Raw genomic sequence first — 26,913 nt, 5'->3', positions numbered from 1 at the left:
AAGGCTTAGTAGGCTTGTAATGAGTTTATAAACAAAGAATGGGGTAAATAGGCTCAAAGGGGCTTATCAAAGGTTAAATCATCATGGTAGGCTCATTTGGCTAAAAGTAGCTTAAAAAAAACAAATGCCTAGATCATTTCATGTACATGCATGTGAACAAGTGCTTCAAGAGTCAAGTCAAGTTCTAGAAGTAACCAACAAGATGAGTGAATCACACAAGAAACAATGAATTTTTTGAAGGTTCAAAAGCTCACAGGGTTTCATGTTCAATCATAAAGATGCACAATCCATCCAGTATCAAGCCAACTTATCACAATACTCTTTAAAAAGGAACAACAAGTTGTCAAAAATATGCCATACATCTCTAGACTTAGAACACAAAAAACTACTCATAACAGTTGCATGCATACCAAAACAAAAACAAACAACAAAATAAATCAAAACAAACAAGGTCAGCATGTTCTCCCCCCCACACTTAAATCAGACATTGTCCGCAATGGATCAATAAGCATAAAGTGAGAATAAGGAAGGAGTGCACCCGAGGGTTCAAGGCGTAGCAGCTTGATGATAGGAAGGCTCTTCCAGGGAGAGCTCTTCAACAGTTTCCACTTCTGGTGGTAAATTTGCATGAAACAGCTTCAGCCGCTGCCCATTGACCTTAAAAACTTTGTCAGTACCTGCACTTTTAATTTCTACTGCACCATGAGGGAAAACATTAGTAACAACAAAAGGGCCAATCCATTTGGATCGAAGTTTCCCCGCCATAAGCTTAAGGCGGGAATTAAACAGTAAAACTTGTTGGCCCACAGAGAATTCCTTCCTAGAAATCATTTTATCATGGAAATGCTTAGTTTTCTCTTTATAAATCCTAGAGCTTTCATAAGCCCCTAGTCTCAATTCTTCAAGCTGCTGTAATTGGAGTTTTCTTTCAATACCTGCTTGTTGCATCTCCAAATTACAACTTTTCACTGCCCAATAAGCACGGTGTTCTATCTCTACAGGAAGGTGACAAGCTTTACCAAAAACAAGTCGATAAGGAGACATCCCAATGGGTGTCTTGAAAGCTGTTCTTTGAGCCCAAAGTGCGTCTTCTAGACGGCGGCTCCAGTCCTTCCTGTTTGGTTGCACCATTTTTTCTAACACCCGTTTGATCTCTCTGTTTGAGATCTCAGCTTGCCCATTACTTTGGGGGTGATATGCAGTAGAGATTCGGTGCACAACTCCATACTTCCGGAGCAAAGATTCCATGGTGCGGTTACAGAAATGAGTGCCTTGGTCACTTATGATAGCTCGCGGTATTCCAAACCTGCAAAATATATTAGACCGGACAAAATCTGCAACAACTCTAGAATCATTAGTCCTAGTGGGAATAGCTTCCACCCACTTTGACACATAATCAACAGCAAGTAAAATGTAGAGGAACCCAAATGACACAGGAAAGGGACCCATGAAGTCAATTCCCCATACATCAAAGACCTCACAAAAGAGCATAGGTTGCTGAGGCATTTCACTCTTACGAGTGATGGCTGTACCTGCTATCTGGCACTCTTTACAAGTGCGGTAGGTCTCATAAGCATCTTTAAAAATAGTAGGCCAAAGTGTCCCCCCACTTCAGATGCATGAGAAAAATTCAAAACAGATTCAATCTCGTAGTCAGGGACACATCTCCTTATCACCTGATCACTGCCAAATTTCCAAAGATATGGATCATCCCAAACATAGTACTTGGAGTCACTCTTGAGTTTGTTAATCTGTGATCTAGATGCACCTGTGGGAAAAACACCAGCAACAAGATAATTAACAATGTCAGCAAACCAGGGGGTAATTCCATGCACAAGTAAAAGCTGTTCATCAGGAAAGTCATCCTGAATAGGAAAATGATCTTCATTCTTCTCTATTCTGCTTAAATGATCAGCTACTAAGTTCTCAGCTCCACTTTTGTCTTTAATCTCGACATTGAACTCTTGGAGCAACAACATCCACCGAATCAATCTCGGTTTTGCATCAGGCTTCTTCAACAAGTACTTTAATGCTGCATGGTCAGTAAAAACAACAACCTTGGAACCTAGCAAATATGATCTGAATTTATCAAGAGCAAAAACAATGGCTAGAAGTTCCTTTTCAGTGGTGGTGTAATTTGACTGTGCAGAATCCAAAGTCCTAGAAGCATAGGAAATAACATGGGCAGATTTGTTAATTCTTTGTGCAAGGATAGCCCCAACAGCATAATTAGAAGCATCGCACATGAGCTCAAAGGGTAGGGTCCAGTCAGGGGGCTGAATGATGGGAGAGGAGGTTAATGCTTTCTTCAAGAAGTCAAACGCTTGCTTGCATTTGTCATCAAAGTTGAAAGGGACGTCATTTTTCAACAAGTTTGACAGCGGAAGGGCTATCTTGCTGAAATCCTTAATGAACCGCCTGTAAAAACCTGCATGACCAAGAAAAGAACGAATCTCGCGAATGCAAGAAGGGTAAGGTAATGTAGAAATCACATCAAGCTTAGCAGGATCAACAGAAATTCCTTTTTCAGAAATAATGTGACCAAGAACAATTCCCTGCTCAACCATAAAATGACATTTTTCATAATTTAAAACAAGGTCAGTTTCGATGCATCTCTGTAAAACCAAGCTCAGACTTCTCAAACAATCATCAAAAGAAGAACCATAAACAGTGAAATCATCCATAAAAACTTCCATGCACTTTTCAATAAAATCAGCAAAAATGCTAATCATGCACCTTTGGAAGGTGCCAGGGGCATTGCAAAGACCAAAAGGCATCCTCCTGTAAGCAAAAGTACCAAATGGACAAGTAAAGGTGGTCTTCTCTTGATCTTCCGGTGCAATATGAATCTGAAAGTAACCTGAAAAACCGTCAAGAAAACAGTAATGTGATTTCCCTGCAAGTCTTTCAAGCATTTGGTCAATGAATGGTAAAGGAAAGTGATCCTTTCTAGTAGCCTGGTTCAATCTCCTGTAATCAATACAAACTCTCCAACTGTTCTGAATTCTAGTGGGAACAAGTTCATTTTTTTCATTTTTCACCACTGTGAGTCCAGATTTCTTAGGTACTACCTGTATTGGGCTTACCCATTTGCTGTCAGAGATGGGGTAAATGATACCTGCTTGCAATAGTTTGGTTACCTCTTTCTTCACAACATCAAGAATCAAAGGATTAAGCCTCCTTTGGGGCTGCCTCACTGTTTTTGCACCATCTTCAAGTAAAATCCGGTGCATGCACATGGAAGGGCTAATTCCTGGAATGTCAGCTAATGTCCAACCAATTGCCTTTCTGTGTTTCTTCAAAACCTGCAAAAGTTTATTTTCCTGCTCTAAATCAAGGTTAGAAGAAATAATAACAGGGAGTTTCTCATCACTCTCCAAATAAGCATATTTCAGATTATCCGGGAGCTGCTTCAGCTCTAAGGATGGGGGCAGCTCGATGGATGGAGTGTTTGGGGAAGCTGGGATGTCAAGAGCTTCAGCGGCATAAACATCTTCACTAACAAGAACTTCACCTGTAGCTAACATATCACCCTGCAAAGCAGCATCAATCTCAGCACAAACAACACAAATGTTAGTGTCAGTACAATCAACACATGAGTAAGTATCATCAAAACCAGATAAGGATGGCCATTCAGGTGAAAATAATTCAGAAAAAGTGTCATCAACTAATTCAGAGATTACTCCAATATGAAAGACAGAATGATCTTCCAAGGGATGTTTCATGGCATCATCAATGTTGAATTTTGCAATAATGTCACCAAATTCCATGGACATGGTTCCATTGTCAACATCAATTTTTGTTTTTGCTGTTTTCATGAATGGTCTGCCTAAAATGATGGGAGCCCTGCTGGATTTAGTTTCTCCTTCCATGTCCAGAATGTAAAAATCTGCAGGAAAGATTAATTCATTAACTTGAACAAGAACATCTTCCACCACTCCTTTAGGCCGAGCGTTACTCCTGTTTGCCAGCTGGACAATTAAACCTGTATGCTGCAAAGGGCCAGGATGAAGGATGTTATAAATAGAAGTAGGCATAACGTTAATGCCAGCTCCTAAATCAAGCATGCAGTTCTCATATTTATTATCCCCGATGGTACAAGGGATAGCAAAAGTGCCTGGATCTTTCTGTTTCTGTGGCAAAACCTGAGTGAGGGATGAAACATTCTGCTCGCCTGTAACCTTTTCAGATGAAGGTTTGGGCTGAATAAAAGGCAGAGATATTTCTTCCCAAACTTACTCTATCACTTCCTTTCAATTTTCTCTTGTTTGTACACAAATCTTTCAGAAACTCTGCATACTTTGGAATCTGCTTAATGACATCAAGAAGCGGAATGTTAACTGCAACTTTCCTGAATACATCTAGAATTTCTTTTTCTTTATCCCCTTCGTCAAACCTTTTATTTTTCTGAATTCTGTTTGGAAAGGGAACTGGTGGTGCATATTTCTCAGGAACATCATCAGTTTCTACCACAGATGAAGAAGGTTCAGATGTTACCTCAGGAATTTTTTTGGTGGTTGTTTCTGCAACTTTACCGGATCTCAGGGTAATTGCACTCACATTAGCAGGACCAGTTGGATTGACAACTGTTTGTGCAGGAAGTTGGCTTGATCCTTGGGACTGCATAGTATTTATTTGAGTAGCAAGCTGTCCAATCTGTGTATTGATGATCTGGATGCTAGAGTCTGTTCTCTGTTGGAACTGGAGATTGTTGACAGCCATTTGTTTGACAATGTTCTCTAAGGAAGGTCCAGATCCAGAGGGTGCAGGAGTAGCCACTCGTTGTGGATTCTGTTGGTGGTTGGACTGTTGGTTTCCATATCTCAGGTTTGAATGGTTCTTCCAACTGGGATGGTATCTGTTTGTTGACAGGTCAGGATTGTTGTAAAGATTTGCTGCATAGGCCTGAGGGATCTCAGCACCTGATTCATTTTGTAAGACAGGACAAATGTCAGTTGGATGCTCAGGAGAAGTACAAATACCACATACCCATTTTGTGTGAGCTGTTCCAGCTGGCTGAGATGTGCCTGCTACCAGTTTTTTCACCAGAGAGGTAAGCTCATCAATTCTGGTTTCTACAGCTTTGTTGGAAGAAACCTGAATTTCATGCACACCCTTGGTTTGGACAGAACTGCTTCGAGTGGTGAACTGTTGGGAGTTGAGAGACACCTTTTCAATCAAGGCCTTGGCAGCAGCTGGGGTTTTATCAACAAGTGCTCCACCACTAGCAGCATCAAGAATGCTTCTATCCATTGGTAACAATCCCTCATAAAAATACTGGATGAGTAATTGTTCACTGATCTGGTGTTGAGGGCAGCTTGCAACTAACTTCTTAAATCTCTCCCAGTATTCAGCTAATGACTCATTTTCCTGCCTAATACCACATATATCTTTTCTGATTGAGGATACTCTGGAGGCAGGGAAATATCTTTCAAGGAACACTCTTTTGAGGGCATTCCAGCTTGTGATGGAGTTTGGCTCAAGGTAATATATCCAGTCTTTTGCTGCACCTTGTAATGAGAATGGAAAGGCTCTGAGTTTGATGTGGTCTTCAGTGATTCCTTCAGGCCTTGATGGTGTGGAGCACACGACCTGGAATTCCTTCAGATGCTTATGAGGATCCTCACCTGCAAGACCATTAAACTTTGGCAACAAGTGTATCAAACCAGATTTTAGTTCAAAAGGTGCCTCAGTACCAGGATATTCAATGCATAAGCCATTATAATTCACATCAGGGGCTGCAAGTTGCCTTAAAGTTTGCTCAGCCATATCTATCAAATTTTCAGGATCAGAATCAATTAAGTGTGGTGAACTATTGCTACCCTGGACTGTTCTATGTTGTTTGTGCAATGTTCTTTCAATCTCAGGATCAAAATCAAAGAGTTTGGAACAAGAAGACCTAGTAGCCAGGGCTAATGTACAGCAATGCAGTAATACAACAACAATTCAGCAGCACTACACAATAATACAGAAACAATTACAAAAATGCCAACAATGTCCTTAACCGACAAAGACAAACACAATGAGGGAAAACGATTCAAAAAAAATCAGAAAAATCTAAAAACTCAAATTTGATCTAATAAGAGGAAATGTGATTTTTGAGAATTTTTTGAAGGTTTTTGGAGACCATGAAAACAGTAAAAAATTCTTTAAAAATAGTAAACGATGGAATTTGGAAAATGGGGATCAAAGTCCCGTAATGGGACTAATGACCGGAGAATTTTTTCACATGAGGTGGTTAAAACAGATCTCCAATCGGACACAATTTTTTTTCAAAAACCGGCTAACCTAAAAATAGCAAAAATCTGACAGCAAACTGACTTGCAGAAGGAAACTATGGCCTAAGCTAGGAACATTAAACCTATGACTCTAACTTAGTTAACAATAACAAGAGTCCCCGGCAACGGCGCCAATTTGATCCGCTGTCGCACACGGGTCAAAACGAGTAAAAACTGTAGTTCAGGGAAGCGACACTCGGTTATCCGCTGTCGCACACTCAAAGTTGTGATGGAACCTGAATACAGCAGATCAATCTATGAAACTTTAGTTCTTCATGGCTTCCATCCTAACTCTTAAGAGTTCTAAGAACATAAACATAAGGTGGTACAAAGAGAGAAAAGAGCTAGTTCAGAATGAAGGAAAATATGATGCTCTTATTTGATACAAAGATAAGCTATTTATAGGCCCCAAAGTCCACTCCAAAGTCCAACCGAATTTTCATTGAATGTCCAGCCAAGTGTAGTGCTTTTCCAGCCAAGGATTCCACTCCATGTCTCCATTAAGTCCCAGCCGAATTAGTCTTGATTGTCCAGCCAAGTTTAGTGCTTTTGTTTGCTGGAAAAATGTATTGAATTGGTTGGAATTGGCCCATGTGCTTGATGGAATGTTGGCTGGAATTGGCTTCTTAATTTATTCGAATCTCAAGTGCTTGTCCAGCCAATATTCCTTCCATTATTCCTACCATGTTTGCTGCCATGTTTGCTGGAAAAGTGCTTCTCCTTGGCTGGAAAAACTGCTTGAAAATTCATGGGGACCATTGGCTTTTATAATTTATTCTGCAAAAACAAGTAGTGTAGGCAAAAATTATTTTAAAGCTCAACTATGGACCAAAGTTAAGAAACATGGTAAAAAGTTAATCTTAGGTGAGAAAAGCTTTCAACATGTTATCTTACAAAACAAGAAAGTATGTGCCAAAATGCACTGATCACATACCACATTCAGCTTGCGGGGGATATTAGAAATATAAGAATCACATTTAGTGATTAGGAATAGTTAGTTGATAGTTTGTTAGTAGTGAAATAGTTAGTTAGGAAGTTGAGCTATAAATAGTATACTCATTGTATTTTTCCATTATCAATTTTAATAATGAATGAATATTGGAATCAATTTTCCTATTCTCCCTTTTGCTATGTTTGGGATCCCATTGAAGAAATCCATGTGATTTCTAACAATAAATAGGAATTGGTATAATTTATGAGATAAGAGAACTGCAGAGTATCCATAAAGCCACAAAGCTAAAGCTCCCTAACTACTTTTAGAGTTCAAATCACTTCAAAGTTAATTTGGCACCAATTCCATGTTTTGGGCTGCCAACATGAAATCTTGATTGATCTCATTAAGCATTTCCAGTTCAAATTTTCTTTTGTTACAGGCGACAACATTGTCCAACCATCTTATTGAAGAATTCACCAAACCTTCAAGACATGCATGTAAAGCTAGTAAGAACTCTGCATAATGTAAAAGTATATTATAAATGTCTCTTATTATTTTCTAATTCACTCATTGTATAATCTTTAAAAATCACTAAAGCTCTCATCGGAGAACAGTGTGAAGAAAGGGATTGCAAGAAATAGGGTCGGCCCAACACTAAATGAGGCCTAAAACGAACTTTAAAGTAAAACATTTTTATCTAATTTTTTTTAAGGGTTAATCATCATATTGGTCCCTGTCTTTGTCCCGCTGTCTGAAGTAAATCCCTCATCAAAAATTTTACAAATCTGGGTCCTCTCGTTTGCAATTTGTGTGGAGCAGGTCCTCGCCGGAGCCCGGAGCTCCGGCGAATGATGACTTGGATCTCTAACTGAGATAAAAATGCTTACGTGGATAGCTGGATCAACCCTGATTTATGTGATCAGTGATAAAAGTACAATGAATATAAGAAATGAGATTGAAACTTGTAAGAAAGAAAAGGACAACGCGAAGATCTCACCGCGAAGCAGCGATGCCATGGCGTTGAAAGCGGAAAGAAGAGCAAGGTGGGTGACGTGAAGTTCTTATTTCTTAAAAATAAGAACCAGTTTATATAAGCAACTTTGCTTTATGAGTTCTTAGCATAAAAAAATATTTTTTCTCTTTCATCCAAATAGCTTTATTACTTTATAAGTTTTGTTTTATTGCTTTATGAAAATAAAAAGTATAAATAAGGCTTAAATGCACTTTTGGACCCCCAAGTTTACATTTTTTGCGATTGTTGACCCTGATCTTATTTTTCTACAAAACGAGACCCTCTCTAGTAAAATTGCATGCAGAAGATGGCTGATCTTTTTGCCTCTCAGGGGAGCTTGTTAAGGAGATATAGGGGAAGCCCAAAGTATGAGACCATGTACCGATGAGCCATCACCGAAAACTACCAAGACATTTTGACACTACATCTTTTACCAAAAACCTTAAATCATTCAGTTTATGGTCACATCTTTTATAAAGTCTTCACCTCACTCATATTTAACCAATGTGAGAGTCCAACTCGCACTTGAATTTTTAACATTTTCCGTCCAAGTGCGAGTCACCACCACATTACCATGCTCCTCCTCTATCGAAGCTATCCACACTTGCACCGGTGTTCGCTTCATCGCGTCAGCGAGGCATTCCACGTAATCTTACTTCCAGGAAGACTTTCTATACAAGGAGTTGTCACTATGGCTACACCAATCATCGACTATGAAATCACTTGTTCGGGAGATAGGAGGAGCCCAAAGCATGAGACCAGGCACCAATGGACCAACACTGAAGGCCACCAAAAGATTTGGACTATACATCTTTACCCAAAACCTTAAGGCCATAGGTTTATGAGTCACATCTCTTATAAAATCTTCACCTACCCATATTTTACCAATGTGAGACTCCAACTCACACTTGTATTCTCAACATTATTCCCTTCAAGTGCGAGTCACCACCACATCACCTTGCTTCCTTTTTGCGGAAGCTATTCACACTTGCACCATCGTTCGCTTCGCTGCGTCAACGGAACACGTAACCTGAACTCACCTTTAGGAAGGCTTACGATACAAGGAGTTGTCAATATGACTACACCAACCATTGGCTTTGATACCACTTGTTGGGTAGACAGGGGAGGCCAAAGTATGAAACCATGCACCAATGGGCCAACACCGAAGACCACAAGAGACTTGGACACCACATATTTACCCAAAAATCTAAGGCGTTGGTTTTATGGGTCACATTTCTTATAAATTGTTCACTTCACCCATTTTTAAACAATGTGGGACTTTAAGTCACACTTTAGTTCTCAATCAGAAAAGAGCATCTCATCAACAAAGCTGGACATGCCAAATTGTGGGGGGGGGGGGGGGATTATGTTCTGGTTGGCTTCTCAACCACAGGCTTGAGGCATCTAGCCGATAAAAAGGCATGCACCGAAGCATCCGCCATAAGGTCGGGCTGAATGGCTCCGGAAGAAACATTCGGGCAGTGTTTTCTCGGCTACAAAAGGACCAAGACCAACAAGTCAAGGTAGGGAGGCTAAAGACACACTCTCCAACAAAATTGGCAAATAGACATAGTCTCTAACAAAATGGAATCACGCATCAACTACTTGCAAAAAAAAAAACATAACTGGCACTAGTAAGAAAACCGATTTGCTTACCACAAGTGACCAAACAAATGAAAGGTCTCGAATCAAGAGACATGCAAGATGAAAGTAAAAAAAAAAAATAGTATCCCGTCAACAAATCATGACATGTCAATTCATGACACACCGAGCTGGGGGACTCCCGTTCCGTCCGACTTCTCAGCCACCAACCTAAGGACGTCTTAGCCGGCCAAAAGGCATGCACTGAAGAATCCACCACAAGGTCGAGCTGAATGGCATAAAAAGAAAAATTCCGCCCGATAGAATGTAACGCCCCGATTTCTCGAGGGTCACACAGTAACCAAACATCACTATTTTCACAATAAATTTTCGCCGTTCATTTATTAATCTTGATTTAATGACAAAATCCAATTATTTCGAAACTTAACCTTCACGAGTAAATTTGCGGAATAAATACGACAAACGTTTATGAATAAAATAACTCTTTAAATAAAAGATAACCTTAAAGCCAATAGTACAATAAACGAATCCTTGGGCGAAAGCCCTACAATAAATAAAATCCCAAAAACAAGAAAAATAAATGATAGTCCGATACGGTCTCTCAAACCCACAGAAAGGAAAGTCCTAGTCCAGATCCCGTTCAGGATCAGCAGCTTCTACTTCTCGCGCCCTCTTCTTGGCCCGCTCTAGCTTGATCACACTCTTCCGAGGTCCCACCCTAAAGCAACTTGGACGCCCAGGAATGCGCTGCGCCTGGACTTCCGGCTTGGCCTCAGGTGGTGGAGACTCCACTGCCTCCTCCTCTTCTTGCAAGCGTGACTCCCCTGTCGTATCCTCCGAAGGATCTTCCTCCGTGTCCTCCGAAGGGTCTTCTTCTTCTTTGTCTTTCTGAAACCTAGCTGGAGGATGCAGACACATCACTGACCCATCCTTGAGAATCTGACTTCTTATGAGCGTTCCAGTCCTGTTTCTTTCCAAGAGTACCGCACCGCCGACATAGATCCTCCGAACTCCGGAATTGTCGGTCTCCCAGAGCCGGTCTTCCTCTGGATTATCCAGAACGATCTCCCACCTCGTGATAGTCTCCACTATCGTAGAGGCCGGCATCTACCCCCCCCCCAAATAAACATATAACAAACAACAGGGTCAGGTCTAACAAAAAAAAAACATGATAATAATAAGATCAACAGCAACATAATATAAGTACATTATATGTCTTTTATGAGAAAAAGTCAGTTAGTCAGTTACTAACGAAACCTCACATCACACAACCCACCAAACCTGCCTTGGCCAATCACATACATCCGTAGATGTACAATCACGTGAAGCTGCAATACTTCACAAAAATCTCACGGTGACCGCAGTCGACCAAATCACGAGGATCCACTGATCCACAAATCTCCCTCGCGTGCAAGCCCATCGTTCTCATGGACCATAGTTGGACTGGGCGAGCCCCTAGAGGGGCAGCGCCCAGTGTGTGGCCCGCCCCAAGGCAGGGACCTGGCCTTAGTTTGGGCCTCAGCTCCGGAGGCCCAATTGGCCCAATAGGTAGTACCCAAACTCTATAAATAGGAGGTAGTTACCAATTGTAAAGGACTTTTGGCTCATTCAATGAAATCACACATGAAGTTCAGCATTCTTTCTCCCATTCTCACTCTCTCTCTAGCACAATTCACCACCTTCTAGGTACTACACCTATCCTCAATGTTCACTCCTAGAACATTTGGCGCCGTCTGTGGGGACTGTAAACTTTCTACTCCCATTCACGTGGATTGATTGTGCAAGAAGTTATCTCTGATTGCGATCAGGCGACTCTCTGGTTTTCTGATTTTGATTCTGTGATTTTGATTCTGTAACCGGTGTTCGTCTTCCGATCGAGTTTATGTCATTCCTGGTTTAGATGGAGACTCGACGCAGGAGGCAGCATCATTCACCAGTGCGACAGCGAATTTCGCCGCCTCGACGGCCTCATCGAGTTGTCCTGGATTCTCCGATACGAACGGCGGGAGTACAACCGCCTTCTCCTCCTCCATCACCACCACCTCCTCCATCGCCTTCGCAGGTCGGATCTCTGGACCGCTCACCAGAGAATTCACCTGCTCCAGAGCAACAACCGACGGTGACACAGGAGCAATGGCGCCATATGATGCGCAGCATTGGAAACATTATGTAGCGGAATGAACATCTGCAAGCTCAGTTAGATTTCTACCGCCGCAGACAACAAGATGATGGAAGCAGGGAAGCGGATTCAGTAGCTGAATTCCGTCCGTTCTCGGAGGACGTTGAGAGTGTAGCAATTCCGGATAATATGAAAACGTTAGTTCTGGATTCCTACAGTGGAGATTCTGATCCGAAAGATCATCTGCTGTATTTCAACACTAAAATGGTGATAATTGCGGCATCGGATGCGGTGAAGTGCAGGATGTTTCCGTCGACATTCAAATCAACGGCGATGGCATGGTTCACGACCTTGCCGCGCGGATCGATTTCGAATTTCAGAGACTTTTCATCCAAATTTCTGGTGCAATTCTCGGCGAATAAGAATCAGCCGATAACGATCAATGACCTATACAACATTCGCCAGCAAGATGGAGAGTCACTGAAGGAGTACATGGCCCGATACAGTGCTGCATCGGTTAAGGTAGAAGACGAGGAACCTCGAGCCTGCGCTCTAGCATTCAAGAATGGTTTATTGCCAGGAGGTTTGAACAGCAAGTTGACATGCAAGCCGGCACGTTCGATGGAAGAGATGCGTGCTCGCGCTAGCACTTATATCCTAGATGAAGAGGACGATGCTTTCAAAAGGAAGCGCGCGAGACTAGAAAAAGGCGACGCGTTCGCGAAAAAAGATAAGAATGGCGAGGATAAGGGGGATGGCAAACAGCAGAGACAAGATATGGGGAAGGCGGTATTCAAACCAGCCAAGGAACAGTTGTATCCACGGCGTGATGATTATGAACAACGCCGGCCTTGGCAATCCAAGTCCCATCGCCAGCGGGAGGAGACTGATATGGTGATGAATACAGATTTATCGGATATGCTCCGAGGGGCGAGGGACGCAAATCTAGTGGACGAGCCGGAGGCTCCAAAGTATCAGCCACGGGATGCCAATTCCAAGAAGTGGTGTGAATTCCATAGGTCCGCTGGGCACTATACGGACGATTGTTGGACTTTGCAGCGGGAGATTGATAAGTTGATACGAGCAGGATACCAAGGAAATCGCCAAGGCCCGTGGCGCAACAATGGCGATCAAAACAAAGCATATAAGCAAGAGGAGAAAGGAGCGGACAATAAGGGCAAGAAGAGGCAAGAGTCGGCGGCTATCGCCACAAAGGGGGCTGATGATACGTTCGCTCAACACTCAGGACCGCCCGTCGGGACCATAATCACCATCGCCGGAGGATTTGGTGGCGGTGGTGACACACATGCGGCGAGAAAGCGCCATGTTCGCGCGGTTAATTCGGTTCATGAAGTTGCATTTGGATTTGTGCACCCTGACATAACAATTTCGATGGCCGACTTTGAGGGGATAAAACCCCACAAAGATGACCCGATAGTAGTGCAATTAAGGTTGCAAAGTTTCAACGTCAGAAGGGTACTCCTGGATCAGGGTAGTTCGGCGGATATCATCTATGGTGACGCATTCGACAAGATGGGACTAACTGACAATGACTTGACTCCGTATGCGGGCACCCTGGTGGGTTTTGCAGGTGAGCAAGTAATGGTGCGCGGATACATCGATCTAGACACAATATTCGGAGAAGATGAGTGTGCCAAGGTTTTGAAGGTAAGGTACCTGGTTCTCCAGGTGGTGGCATCATACAATGTCATCATTGGGCGAAATACATTGAATCGTCTCTGTGCCGTAATTTCAACAGCTCACTTGGCGGTCAAGTATCCACTAAGCAATGGAAAGGTTGGCAAGCTGAAGGTTGACCAGAAGATGGCGAGGGAATGTTACAATAATTGCCTCAACCTGTATGGCAAAAAGAGTGCGTTGGTCGGGCACAGATGTTATGAAATTGAGACTTCGGATGAAAATCTTGACCCACGAGGCGAGGGGCGGGTGAACAGGCCCACGCCAATTGAGGAAACAAAGGCGCTAACGTTTGGCGATCGCACTCTAAAGATCGGGACTAGGTTGTCGAGCGAACAAGAGGCATGTCTGACAAAGTTGCTGGGAGAGAACTTGGACTTGTTTGCTTGGAGCTGTAAAGATATGCCTGGAATCGACCCAAATTTCATATGCCATCGGTTAGCGTTGAATCCAAGCGTCAAGCCAGTTTCACAACTCAGGCGGCGCTTGGGCGGAGACAAGGGAAAAGCAGTCCAACAAGAGGTAGACAAGTTGCTGACGGCGGAGTTCATCAGAGAAGTGAAGTATCCGACGTGGTTGGTGTAAGACCTGAATTTTCAGAACAAGCTAGTTTCCGACTCACGCGTAGGATCAGTGTAAGCGTGACAGGAGTTTGATATTTGAGGAAGATTAATGAAGAAGAAAGTTCAGGAATTGCTTGAGGAATGTTGCGTAGTTGTTTTCGGAGTTAGTGCGAGTCGTCTGCACACTTGCCTTAGGGCGAGCGTGTCCAGAATAGGCTATTTCGCTCTTAAAGCAACGTTTTGAGTGAGATTTCGAACTCTCGGAAAATTTAAAGATTCTCTTTATTTTTCCATCGACCAGCGTTTCATTTCGGAACTCTGGACTGTACGCATGATAGGTTTCACTTTTCGGATGTCCGCCGACGCTAATTTCCTTGCTTCGAAACCCTATTTTCGAGCAATGGATGAAGATTTTTCTATTCGGGACTTCTAACGAAGATTCCGTCCGCGTTGCCAGACTTGTTTCGACATTTCCAATCTTTCTTCTGTTGGAAGTTTTGTCGTCTGAGCATCACAGCAAAAAGTAGTTTTTCGGGGCAGATTAACCGACACCGCTTTTGAGTTTTTCGATATCGTTTTTCCCAAATCTTAGATGTTTGTTTTGAGTTCTGGATTTCTGACGCTAGAATCTCTCTTAGAATTCCACGGTGATCGTGCTGCAAAAATCAGAATCGCGAAATTTTCATTTTCCCGCGATTTCGCCCGCCTATAAATAGGCGAAAAAGCTAATATCCTCTTCATTTTCACCATTTTGGCCGAGATTGTGGAGAGCTTGGGGGGAGAAGGAGATTTCGCGAAACCTTGACCAATCTTCGTGCAGTTCGTCCCTACTTATAGGTATCGAGGTAACTATCATGAATCCTGCCTCTGATTGTTGTTTCTGTTGCGTTTCTGAAGCCGTTTCTGTGCTCTAAGTTTTGAGCTTTTTCTAAAATTGTCCGATTTCTCTGATTTCTCGATTGGGTTATGTTCCTTATGTTCCCAAGAGTCTAAAACCTCTGTCAGTAAACTCTGATTGCGATTCAGTTGTCCAGGATCTGAAAAATTGACTCAAAACTCTTTTTGTCTCACATTTCGAAACTTTATTGTCGTAAAGCTGAAATCTGACTTCGTGCCTTTAGGATTTGTTGTCACGGATGTCATGAGGATCGTTGCTGTCAAATTTGTTTTCAGAACTGATAACTTTGAAGTTTTGAGCCTTTATTTTGGACCAAAATGCCCCTGCGTAGTCGTATTTCGGCCCGATTGTCCGAAAATTGTTCTGACAGTTTCTTTGCCTTAGTTTTACTCTAAAATTACCTTGTAAACTGATTTGATCGAAGAAAAAGAGCCGAAGCCCTTTTCTCCTTATGGCCGTGGGTTTTCCTAAGGGGAGGGGAGTTTTTCGTTTTCGAAAACTTGTCCTTTCGTACCTGTTTGTCGTATTCTGAAGCTTTGATGCTTTGTCTATCGTTTATGTATTGTATTGCGATCGAACTAATCGATTTTGTGTGGATTCTGCTTTGTTTTTCCTCCGAGGTTCAGTTGAAGGAACTTTGGAAGTTTCAAGGCATTCCTGTGAAGGAGATTTGATTTGCGAAGCTGGATCAGCTCGAGGTTAGGGCAACTTACATATATATTAGCTATGAATGCATGATAGGCGTCGATAAATTCGACTTATGTTTTATCTGATGTTGTTTTTGATGATGAGTTGGTGTTATGATGTTTTTCCATACTTGTGATGTTGTGCTTTTGTTGGATTGAGCGTTTTGACGCAACTTCGGAGTGGAGATTCATTGATCTGGTGATCTTTGATATTTCGGGTTGGATGAACAACCCTAGGCAAGTCCAAATGTGGGGTTTGAGACTTAGCCATATGTTGGAATTCTTAGACTTTCCCCGGGAAATGTATTTTGGGTGATTGATCTTTGAAAACTTAGAATGATAGAGCTTTGAAAAACTAAAGACTTGGGAAACCTAGATTTTGAGAAATAAACTCATAACCTGACTAATCTGAATTGAAATCATTTTTATTAATGTTTAAGTATAGGAAAACTGAAGGGGAAAATATTTACGAAAGACGGGGAAAAGTCGACCTTTGCTGAGAGTTATCGGAATTGGGGAAAGCCACTAAGGTGAGCTATGGTGATGATTGAAGTCACCGAGTACTTTAGTACTCTTGGGGAGTGTTGTGGAGCCGTGTTGTATTGACCGACACCCAGTGCTCTTGTTGTTTGGGCTGTGTTGTACTGACCGACACTAGACCCTTGTGTTTTCTTGTTGGAGTTGTGTTGTATTGACCGACACTTACTCCGAGTTGTGTTGTATTGACCGACACTAACTCATTGGGTTTGGTTGAGATTGGGTTGTGAGCTAGACACTTTCGTGGTAAGGGCGATTCGTTGTTTGGCTAACCACGTTGCATTCAATCGGGTGAATAACGGGAATGGTTCACCTGTGCATATCATGGTGAATAACGGGAATGGTTCACCTTGCATTAATGATGAATAACGGGAATGGTTCATCATTCGGTGAATAACGGGAATGGTTCACCAAGGATGAATAACGGGAATGGTTCATCCAGGATGGATTTCATCCAGGATGGATAACGGGAATGGTCCATCCATAGTGAAAATGCTTCACTTGTGGCGAACGGGAACGCGTCACAAATCCGGATTCATATTGTGCATTTCACGCATACATTCATGCTGACTGAGACTGTGTGCCGTTTGTTTATTGAAGTAGTGTTAGAGCCATAACATGCTAGGATTACTTATATGCTTATATAACAACTTATTTATATATATATATATATACCCTGTCACATGTTGAGTGTATATCTACTTATTGCTGTGAGTTGACCCTAGCGCCTTGGCTTTGTTTGTATGTTTGTCTTTGGGCGGTCGGCCTGCTGCCAGATGTCGATGGCCGACTGGTTCTCGACGGTCTCTCCCTCGGGGGGGATCAGATATGAGTTGCTGGATAGGGATGCCCCCACCGCTTGGGTGATCGATGTGGCTGGTCACCGGGCGACGTATAGGGGAAGGGTCATGGAGGACCGGACGGATGAGCGAGGACGCCTGACGAGCGGAGTGTTACGGCGTATGGAGCTGAGTTTTGACTTGCCGCCCTCAGTTCATTGTGGACCAGGCACTGGACATGCACCACCTGCACCACCTCCGACTTCACCTACTGTTGAGGAGGACCCAGAGGAGATCGAGCCTGCTGCTGCTTCTACACCTGTTGTGCCACCTCCGGCTACTGCCATCGCTTCTACCGACGTGGCGTTGTCCTCTAGGCTCGTACAGCCGAGGAGGGAGTCTGTTGTCCCATCTGTCTCACGTCTCTTATCTTTCTCTTCACCGCACGGCTACCGTGTGGACCCCTTGATGAGGGTGGAGGAGGAGGATGTTCTCACAGGAGAGGTGGATGTGGAGACCGGCTCGACTAGGGCGGTGCGCAGGACAGTGAGGAGGGAGGTTATGGATTTGGACACCGAGATGATTACGGTGGATTCCGACTCTGACTCCGAGAGCAGTGGGGAGAGCTACTCGCCGAGCAGCGTTGAGGAGGAGGATGATTGGTGAGCTGAGCTGGGAGGGTAGGTTAGGATTAGTGACATTTTTTGTGTAGAGCTCTGATCGTCAGTTTCTTTTTGGGACAGGGTAGGTTCCGATGTGTGGCTTTTTGTGTGGTTCTTTTGAGGAGGATCACAGAGAGTCTGTCGGAGTATAGGGGTCTTCCTTTCAGGCCATTTTTGAGTGCCGACTTTCTCTTGGATAACTGTATTTGGATACTTTTACTCACAGTTCTGGTTTGTATATTTGCCTGCGGGCGTACTACTTTGGAGTCACTGCGGCTTCGCGTGACATGGAGTGCAGCCGAGGCTGTACAGATGTATATATATTTGTATATCGGTTAGTTTAGTTGTTGGGTATTGTCTCTACTTCTTTATCGCTTTGATTTAAAGGAAAGAAAAAAAAATTACCTGTTTTCCGCGTAAAGTTTAATTTTGGTTACTAAGGTGACACCTGGAAGTCGGGGTGTTACATTGTGGTATCAGAGCTTAGTCGAGTCTTTTGGGAGTCTTTGGGGAATAGGTCTTCTGTGCTAGGTTGTGTGACTCTGCAAAGAGTGAAAATTGATTGTCTGCAGGACGATTTTTCGTTCTAATTGATTGCATGGTTGTTTAACCATATGTTATAGTTTGGTGCTATTCTACGAGTAGGACTAATAGTTTTCTTGGGGGTAACAGACGATGGTGAACACGAATCAGCTAGCAGAGATGATGGCCACTATGGCCCAGGCAATGACTAACCAAGCGAATGACAATGCTTTGAGACGTGCTGCGGAGGAAGCGCGTGATCAACACCAGCGTCAGAGGGAGGCGACCCTGGATCAGAACAGAGGGTTGAATGACTTCAGGAGACAGGATCCGCCTAAGTTTTCGGGAGGTACTGACCCGGACAAAGCGGAACTCTGGATAGAGGAGATTGAGAAGATCTTTGGAGTGTTACAGACTGCTGAGGGAGCCAAGGTGGGGCTGGCAACCTATCTGTTGTTGGGAGATGCTGAATACTGGTGGAGAGGCGCCAGAGGAATGATGGAGGCAAATCATGTGGAGGTAAACTGGAATTCTTTTCGAACTGCTTTTCTCGAGAAGTATTTCCCAGACAGTGCTCGTGACGAGCGTGAATCACAGTTTCTGACTCTGAAACAAGGAAGCATGACCATTCCGGAGTATGCTGCCAAGTTAGAGTCTCTGGCAAAGTACTTTCGGTTTTTCCGTGATCAAGTTGATGAACCCTACATGTGCAAGAGATTTGTGAGGGGATTGAGGCCCGATATTGAAGATTCGGTGAGACCATTGGGGATCATGAGATTCCAGGCATTGGTTGAGAAGGCAACTGAGGTGGAATTGATGAAGAATCGGAGATACAACAGGGCTGGAACAGGAGGACCGGTGAGGTCGACACCACAGAGTTTTCAGGGAAAAGGGAGGTTTCAGGCGAGGAAGCCATATCAACGTCCTGCGGGGAGAGGGTTTACCCCGGGATCTTACAAGCCGATGGCTGCTGCTACTTCAGGAGGGTCGGGAAGCCGTACCCCAAACCGTGAAGTGACTTGTTTCCGGTGTGGAGGAACCGGGCACTATGCAAACAATTGCACGAGGCCACCAAGATGCTACAATTGCAACAAATCTGGGCATCTGGCTACGGAATGCAAGGCACCGAAGGTTGAACCGTCTGTGAATGCTGTTAGTGGGAAGCGCCCAGTGGCTAAGGGAAGAGTGTATACAATGGATGGAGAAGAAGCTGAAGGAGCTGATGGGTTGATCAGAGGGGAATGTGAAATTGACGGTAATCTTCTAACTGTACTCTTTGATTCTGGTGCAACTCATTCATTTATCTCTAAGGATTGCGTATCAAGACTACATCTGCCTATTACTACTTTGAGTTTTGATCTTATGGTAACTACACCTGCTAGGACTCTAATTGCTAATGCCGCATGCATGCACTGTTCAGTAGTATATAAAGATAGAACTTTTCATGCCAACCTAGTATGTCTACCCCTTAAAAACCTAGATGTAATCCTCGGGATGGATTGGTTATCCCACTACCATTGTCTTTTGGACTGTAGTCGAAAGAAAGTGGTGTTCCCAGACTCGGATCTTTTCGAGTACCTTTCTATTAACCACATTAGTGCGTCGTTGAGCGAGGGCACTCAGAAGTACTTTTCATTGCTAAGTCTGGAGGGGAAGAAGGAATCGGATATTCAAGGTATTCCGGTGGTTCGAGATTTTGTGGATGTTTTTCCTGGAGATGTACCTGGACTGCCGCCTGTACGCGATGTGGAGTTTGTGATCGACATTGTACCCGGAACTGGACCGATTTCGATTGCACCTTACCGTATGGCACCTGCGGAGTTAGCGGAGTTGAAATCTCAGTTGGAGGATCTTTCGGCAAAAGGATTCATTCGACCAAGTGTTTCACCGTGGGGAGCGCCGGTGTTGTTAGTTAAGAAGAAAGACGGAAGGTCGAGGTTGTGTGTGGACTATCGACAACTGAACAAGGCGACGATCAAGAACAGATACCCGTTGCCGATGATAGATGATTTGATGGATCAATTACGAGGGGCTGCTGTATTTTCGAAGATAGATTTGAAATCAGGCTATCATCAGATCAGAGTGAAGACTGAGGATATACCGAAGACTGCATTCAGAACACGCTACGGACACTACGAGTACTTAGTGATGCCGTTTGGAGTGACAAATGCACCTGCTGTCTTCATGGATTACATGAACCGCATCTTTCATGAATTCCTAGATCGGTTTGTGGTGGTGTTTATTGATGATATACTGATATACTCGAAGGATGCAACGGAACATGAAGGACATTTGCGCCAAGTTCTACAAGTGTTGAGAGAAAAGAAGCTGTATGCGAACCCTTCCAAGTGTGAATTCTGGCTGAAGGAAGTTAATTTCTTAGGCCACGTTATCTCAAAGGAAGGCATAGCTGTGGATCCGGCGAAAGTGGAGACTGTTTTGGCTTGGGAGCAACCGAAGACAGTGACGGAGACCAGAAGTTTTGTGGGTTTGGCTGGATACTATAGACGCTTCATTGAAGGATTTGCTAAGATTGTTGGACCTTTGACTCAACTGACGAGGAAGGATCAACCTTTTGCATGGACAGAGGCCTGTGAAACAAGTTTTCAGACTCTGAAGGAACGTTTGACGACGTCACCTGTGCTTATTTTGCCGCAACCAGAAGAACCTTATGAAGTTTATTGTGATGCTTCGTACCAAGGCTTGGGATGTGTGCTGATGCAACATCGAAAAGTGGTGGCGTATGCTTCGAGACAGTTGAAGACGCATGAGAGGAACTACCCGACTCACGATTTGGAGTTAGCTGCCATTGTGTTTTCGCTGAAAATCTGGAGACATTACCTCTATGGTTGTACTTTCACGATATTTAGCGATCACAAGAGCCTTAAATACTTGTTTGATCAGAAGGAGTTGAACATGAGGCAACGAAGATGGATGGAGTTCATCAAAGACTATGAGTTTACGTTGCAATATCACCCTGGGAAGGCGAATGTAGTTGCTGATGCTTTGAGCAGAAAGATGCATGTCTCGTCAATGATGGTTAAAGAGTTGGAGTTACTGGAACAATTTCGAGATATGAGTTTAGGGGTGACACCGTCTGAGGGAAAGTTGAAGTTCGGTATGATCAGAATTGCCAGTGGACTGATGGAAGAGATTAGAGAGCAACAACTGCAAGATGAGTTTCTGCTGGAGAAGAGGAACTTAGTGATTCAAGGGAAAGACCCGGAATTCAAGATCGGAACGGATGATATTTTAAGATGCAAAGACAGAGTTTGTGTACCCAACAATCCAGAATTGAGAAGGCTGATCATGGATGAAGGGCACAGGAGCAAATGGAGTATTCATCCGGGAATGACCAAGATGTATCAAGATTTGAAGCTGAATTTCTGGTGGCCAGGAATGAAGAAACAAGTGGCCGAGTATGTAGCTGCATGTTTGACTTGTCAGAAGGCCAAGGTAGAGCATCAAAGACCTGCTGGTATGCTACAGAGCTTAGACGTGCCAGAATGGAAATGGGATAGTATATCCATGGATTTTGTGGTAGCTTTGCCAAGAACACAGAAGAGACACGATTCGATTTGGGTGATTGTAGATCGTTTGACCAAGTCAGCGCATTTTCTACCAGTGAGAACTACCTACAATGTGGAGAAGTTGGCTGAGATCTATGTGGCGGAGATTGTGAGACTACATGGAGTTCCGACAAGTATTGTGTCTGATCGGGATCCAAAGTTTACTTCGCACTTTTGGGGAGCTCTTCATGATGCGTTAGGAACCAAGCTGAGGTTGAGTTCGGCGTATCATCCACAAACGGATGGGCAAACAGAGAGAACTATTCAGTCGCTAGAGGATCTACTACGGGCTTGTGTGCTAGATAACAGAGGAAGCTGGGATGATCTTCTGCCATTGGTTGAATTCACCTACAACAATAGTTTCCATGCGAGCATTGGGATGGCACCGTATGAAGCTTTGTATGGTCGGAAGTGTAGGACACCTTTGTGTTGGTATCAAGATGGGGAGAGTTTGTTGATTGGGCCAGAAATGCTGCAACAGACGACTGAGAAGGTTAAGCAGATCAGAGAACAGATGAGAGCTTCACAGAGCAGACAGAAGAGCTATGCTGATCAGAGACGTAGAACCCTAGAGTTTGAGGAAGGTGACCATGTGTTTCTACGAGTTACTCAGACTACGGGGGTTGGACGAGCTATTAAGTCAAGGAAGCTTGCGCCAAAGTTTATTGGGCCTTATCAAATCACTCGACGTGTTGGACCAGTTGCATATCAGATTGCACTACCGCCATTTCTTTCCAACATTCATGATGTATTTCATGTGTCACAGTTGAGGAAGTACATTCCAGACCCGACTCATGTGATCGTGCCAGACAACGTTGAACTGAAGGATGATTTGACCTTTGAGGCACCGCCAGTGAGTATTGGGGATAGGAGAGTGAAACAGCTGAGGGGAAAGCAGATTTCGTTGGTAAAAGTGATATGGAACAAGGATACGGGAGATGCTACATGGGAATTGGAAGATAAGATTAAGGAATTGTACCCTGGACTTTTTGCTGAACTCTGAGTTTCGAGGTCGAAACTTTCTTTTTGGAGGGGAGTATTGTAAGACCTGAATTTTCAGAACAAGCTAGTTTCCGACTCACGCGTAGGATCAGTGTAAGCGTGACAGGAGTTTGATATTTGAGGAAGATTAATGAAGAAGAAAGTTCAGGAATTGCTTGAGGAATGTTGCGTAGTTGTTTTCGGAGTTAGTGCGAGTCGTCTGCACACTTGCCTTAGGGCGAGCGTGTCCAGAATAGGCTATTTCGCTCTTAAAGCAACGTTTTGAGTGAGATTTCGAACTCTCGGAAAATTTAAAGATTCTCTTTATTTTTCCATCGACCAGCGTTTCATTTCGGAACTCTGGACTGTACGCATGATAGGTTTCACTTTTCGGATGTCCGCCGACGCTAATTTCCTTGCTTCGAAACCCTATTTTCGAGCAATGGATGAAGATTTTTCTATTCGGGACTTCTAACGAAGATTCCGTCCGCGTTGCCAGACTTGTTTCGACATTTCCAATCTTTCTTCTGTTGGAAGTTTTGTCGTCTGAGCATCACAGCAAAAAGTAGTTTTTCGGGGCAGATTAACCGACACCGCTTTTGAGTTTTTCGATATCGTTTTTCCCAAATCTTAGATGTTTGTTTTGAGTTCTGGATTTCTGACGCTAGAATCTCTCTTAGAATTCCACGGTGATCGTGCTGCAAAAATCAGAATCGCGAAATTTTCATTTTCCCGCGATTTCGCCCGCCTATAAATAGGCGAAAAAGCTAATATCCTCTTCATTTTCACCATTTTGGCCGAGATTGTGGAGAGCTTGGGGGGAGAAGGAGATTTCGCGAAACCTTGACCAATCTTCGTGCAGTTCGTCCCTACTTATAGGTATCGAGGTAACTATCATGAATCCTGCCTCTGATTGTTGTTTCTGTTGCGTTTCTGAAGCCGTTTCTGTGCTCTAAGTTTTGAGCTTTTTCTAAAATTGTCCGATTTCTCTGATTTCTCGATTGGGTTATGTTCCTTATGTTCCCAAGAGTCTAAAACCTCTGTCAGTAAACTCTGATTGCGATTCAGTTGTCCAGGATCTGAAAAATTGACTCAAAACTCTTTTTGTCTCACATTTCGAAACTTTATTGTCGTAAAGCTGAAATCTGACTTCGTGCCTTTAGGATTTGTTGTCACGGATGTCATGAGGATCGTTGCTGTCAAATTTGTTTTCAGAACTGATAACTTTGAAGTTTTGAGCCTTTATTTTGGACCAAAATGCCCCTGCGTAGTCGTATTTCGGCCCGATTGTCCGAAAATTGTTCTGACAGTTTCTTTGCCTTAGTTTTACTCTAAAATTACCTTGTAAACTGATTTGATCGAAGAAAAAGAGCCGAAGCCCTTTTCTCCTTATGGCCGTGGGTTTTCCTAAGGGGAGGGGAGTTTTTCGTTTTCGAAAACTTGTCCTTTCGTACCTGTTTGTCGTATTCTGAAGCTTTGATGCTTTGTCTATCGTTTATGTATTGTATTGCGATCGAACTAATCGATTTTGTGTGGATTCTGCTTTGTTTTTCCTCCGAGGTTCAGTTGAAGGAACTTTGGAAGTTTCAAGGCATTCCTGTGAAGGAGATTTGATTTGCGAAGCTGGATCAGCTCGAGGTTAGGGCAACTTACATATATATTAGCTATGAATGCATGATAGGCGTCGATAAATTCGACTTATGTTTTATCTGATGTTGTTTTTGATGATGAGTTGGTGTTATGATGTTTTTCCATACTTGTGATGTTGTGCTTTTGTTGGATTGAGCGTTTTGACGCAACTTCGGAGTGGAGATTCATTGATCTGGTGATCTTTGATATTTCGGGTTGGATGAACAACCCTAGGCAAGTCCAAATGTGGGGTTTGAGACTTAGCCATATGTTGGAATTCTTAGACTTTCCCCGGGAAATGTATTTTGGGTGATTGATCTTTGAAAACTTAGAATGATAGAGCTTTGAAAAACTAAAGACTTGGGAAACCTAGATTTTGAGAAATAAACTCATAACCTGACTAATCTGAATTGAAATCATTTTTATTAATGTTTAAGTATAGGAAAACTGAAGGGGAAAATATTTACGAAAGACGGGGAAAAGTCGACCTTTGCTGAGAGTTATCGGAATTGGGGAAAGCCACTAAGGTGAGCTATGGTGATGATTGAAGTCACCGAGTACTTTAGTACTCTTGGGGAGTGTTGTGGAGCCGTGTTGTATTGACCGACACCCAGTGCTCTTGTTGTTTGGGCTGTGTTGTACTGACCGACACTAGACCCTTGTGTTTTCTTGTTGGAGTTGTGTTGTATTGACCGACACTTACTCCGAGTTTGTGTTGTATTGACCGACACTAACTCATTGGGTTTGGTTGAGATTGGGTTGTGAGCTAGACACTTTCGTGGTAAGGGCGATTCGTTGTTTGGCTAACCACGTTGCATTCAATCGGGTGAATAACGGGAATGGTTCACCTGTGCATATCATGGTGAATAACGGGAATGGTTCACCTTGCATTAATGATGAATAACGGGAATGGTTCATCATTCGGTGAATAACGGGAATGGTTCACCAAGGATGAATAACGGGAATGGTTCATCCAGGATGGATTTCATCCAGGATGGATAACGGGAATGGTCCATCCATAGTGAAAATGCTTCACTTGTGGCGAACGGGAACGCGTCACAAATCCGGATTCATATTGTGCATTTCACGCATACATTCATGCTGACTGAGACTGTGTGCCGTTTGTTTATTGAAGTAGTGTTAGAGCCATAACATGCTAGGATTACTTATATGCTTATATAACAACTTATTTATATATATATATATATACCCTGTCACATGTTGAGTGTATATCTACTTATTGCTGTGAGTTGACCCTAGCGCCTTGGCTTTGTTTGTATGTTTGTCTTTGGGCGGTCGGCCTGCTGCCAGATGTCGATGGCCGACTGGTTCTCGACGGTCTCTCCCTCGGGGGGGATCAGATATGAGTTGCTGGATAGGGATGCCCCCACCGCTTGGGTGATCGATGTGGCTGGTCACCGGGCGACGTATAGGGGAAGGGTCATGGAGGACCGGACGGATGAGCGAGGACGCCTGACGAGCGGAGTGTTACGGCGTATGGAGCTGAGTTTTGACTTGCCGCCCTCAGTTCATTGTGGACCAGGCACTGGACATGCACCACCTGCACCACCTCCGACTTCACCTACTGTTGAGGAGGACCCAGAGGAGATCGAGCCTGCTGCTGCTTCTACACCTGTTGTGCCACCTCCGGCTACTGCCATCGCTTCTACCGACGTGGCGTTGTCCTCTAGGCTCGTACAGCCGAGGAGGGAGTCTGTTGTCCCATCTGTCTCACGTCTCTTATCTTTCTCTTCACCGCACGGCTACCGTGTGGACCCTTGATGAGGGTGGAGGAGGAGGATGTTCTCACAGGAGAGGTGGATGTGGAGACCGGCTCGACTAGGGCGGTGCGCAGGACAGTGAGGAGGGAGGTTATGGATTTGGACACCGAGATGATTACGGTGGATTCCGACTCTGACTCCGAGAGCAGTGGGGAGAGCTACTCGCCGAGCAGCGTTGAGGAGGAGGATGATTGGTGAGCTGAGCTGGGAGGGTAGGTTAGGATTAGTGACATTTTTTGTGTAGAGCTCTTATCGTCAGTTTCTTTTTGGGGACAGGGTAGGTTCCGATGTGTGGCTTTTTGTGTGGTTCTTTTGAGGAGGATCACAGAGAGTCTGTCGGAGTATAGGGGTCTTCCTTTCAGGCCATTTTTTGAAGTGCCGATTTCTCTTGGATAACTGTATTTGGATACTTTTACTCACAGTTCTGGTTTGTATATTTGCCTGCGGCGTACTACTTTGGAGTCACTGCGGCTTCGCGTGACATGGAGTGCAGCCGAGGCTGTACAGATGTATATATATTTGTATATCGGTTAGTTTAGTTGTTGGGTATTGTCTCTACTTCTTTATCGCTTTGATTTAAAGGAAAGAAAAAAAATTACCTGTTTTCCGCGTAAAGTTTAATTTTGGTTACTAAGGTGACACCTGGAAGTCGGGTGTTACAGT

At 43.6% G+C, this 26,913-nt stretch overlaps 1 protein-coding gene across 1 annotated transcript; it reads right to left on the bottom strand.

The window, feature by feature from the left end:
* Nucleotides 1–4,243: 4,243 nt before the first annotated feature.
* Nucleotides 4,244–5,769, bottom strand: LOC130712899 (uncharacterized). Its single transcript, XM_057562715.1, has 2 exons — nt 4,301–5,769; nt 4,244–4,250 (listed from the first exon to the last, which is right to left on the bottom strand). The coding sequence occupies exons 1-2, from the start codon at nt 5,767–5,769 to the stop codon at nt 4,244–4,246; spliced, it is 1,476 nt and encodes a 491-aa protein (XP_057418698.1).
* Nucleotides 5,770–26,913: the final 21,144 nt, after the last annotated feature.

This window comes from Lotus japonicus, chromosome 4, assembly GCF_012489685.1.
Source record: "Lotus japonicus ecotype B-129 chromosome 4, LjGifu_v1.2".
Lineage (NCBI taxonomy): Eukaryota > Viridiplantae > Streptophyta > Magnoliopsida > Fabales > Fabaceae > Lotus > Lotus japonicus.
This window is presented reverse-complemented; position numbering and strand designations above follow the sequence as displayed.

What these genes read in the sequence shown, in the direction of transcription:
- LOC130712899 (XM_057562715.1), bottom strand. Translation starts at nt 5,769, where the DNA reads ATGGCTGAGCAAACTTTAAGGCAACTTGCAGCCCCTGATGTGAATTAT.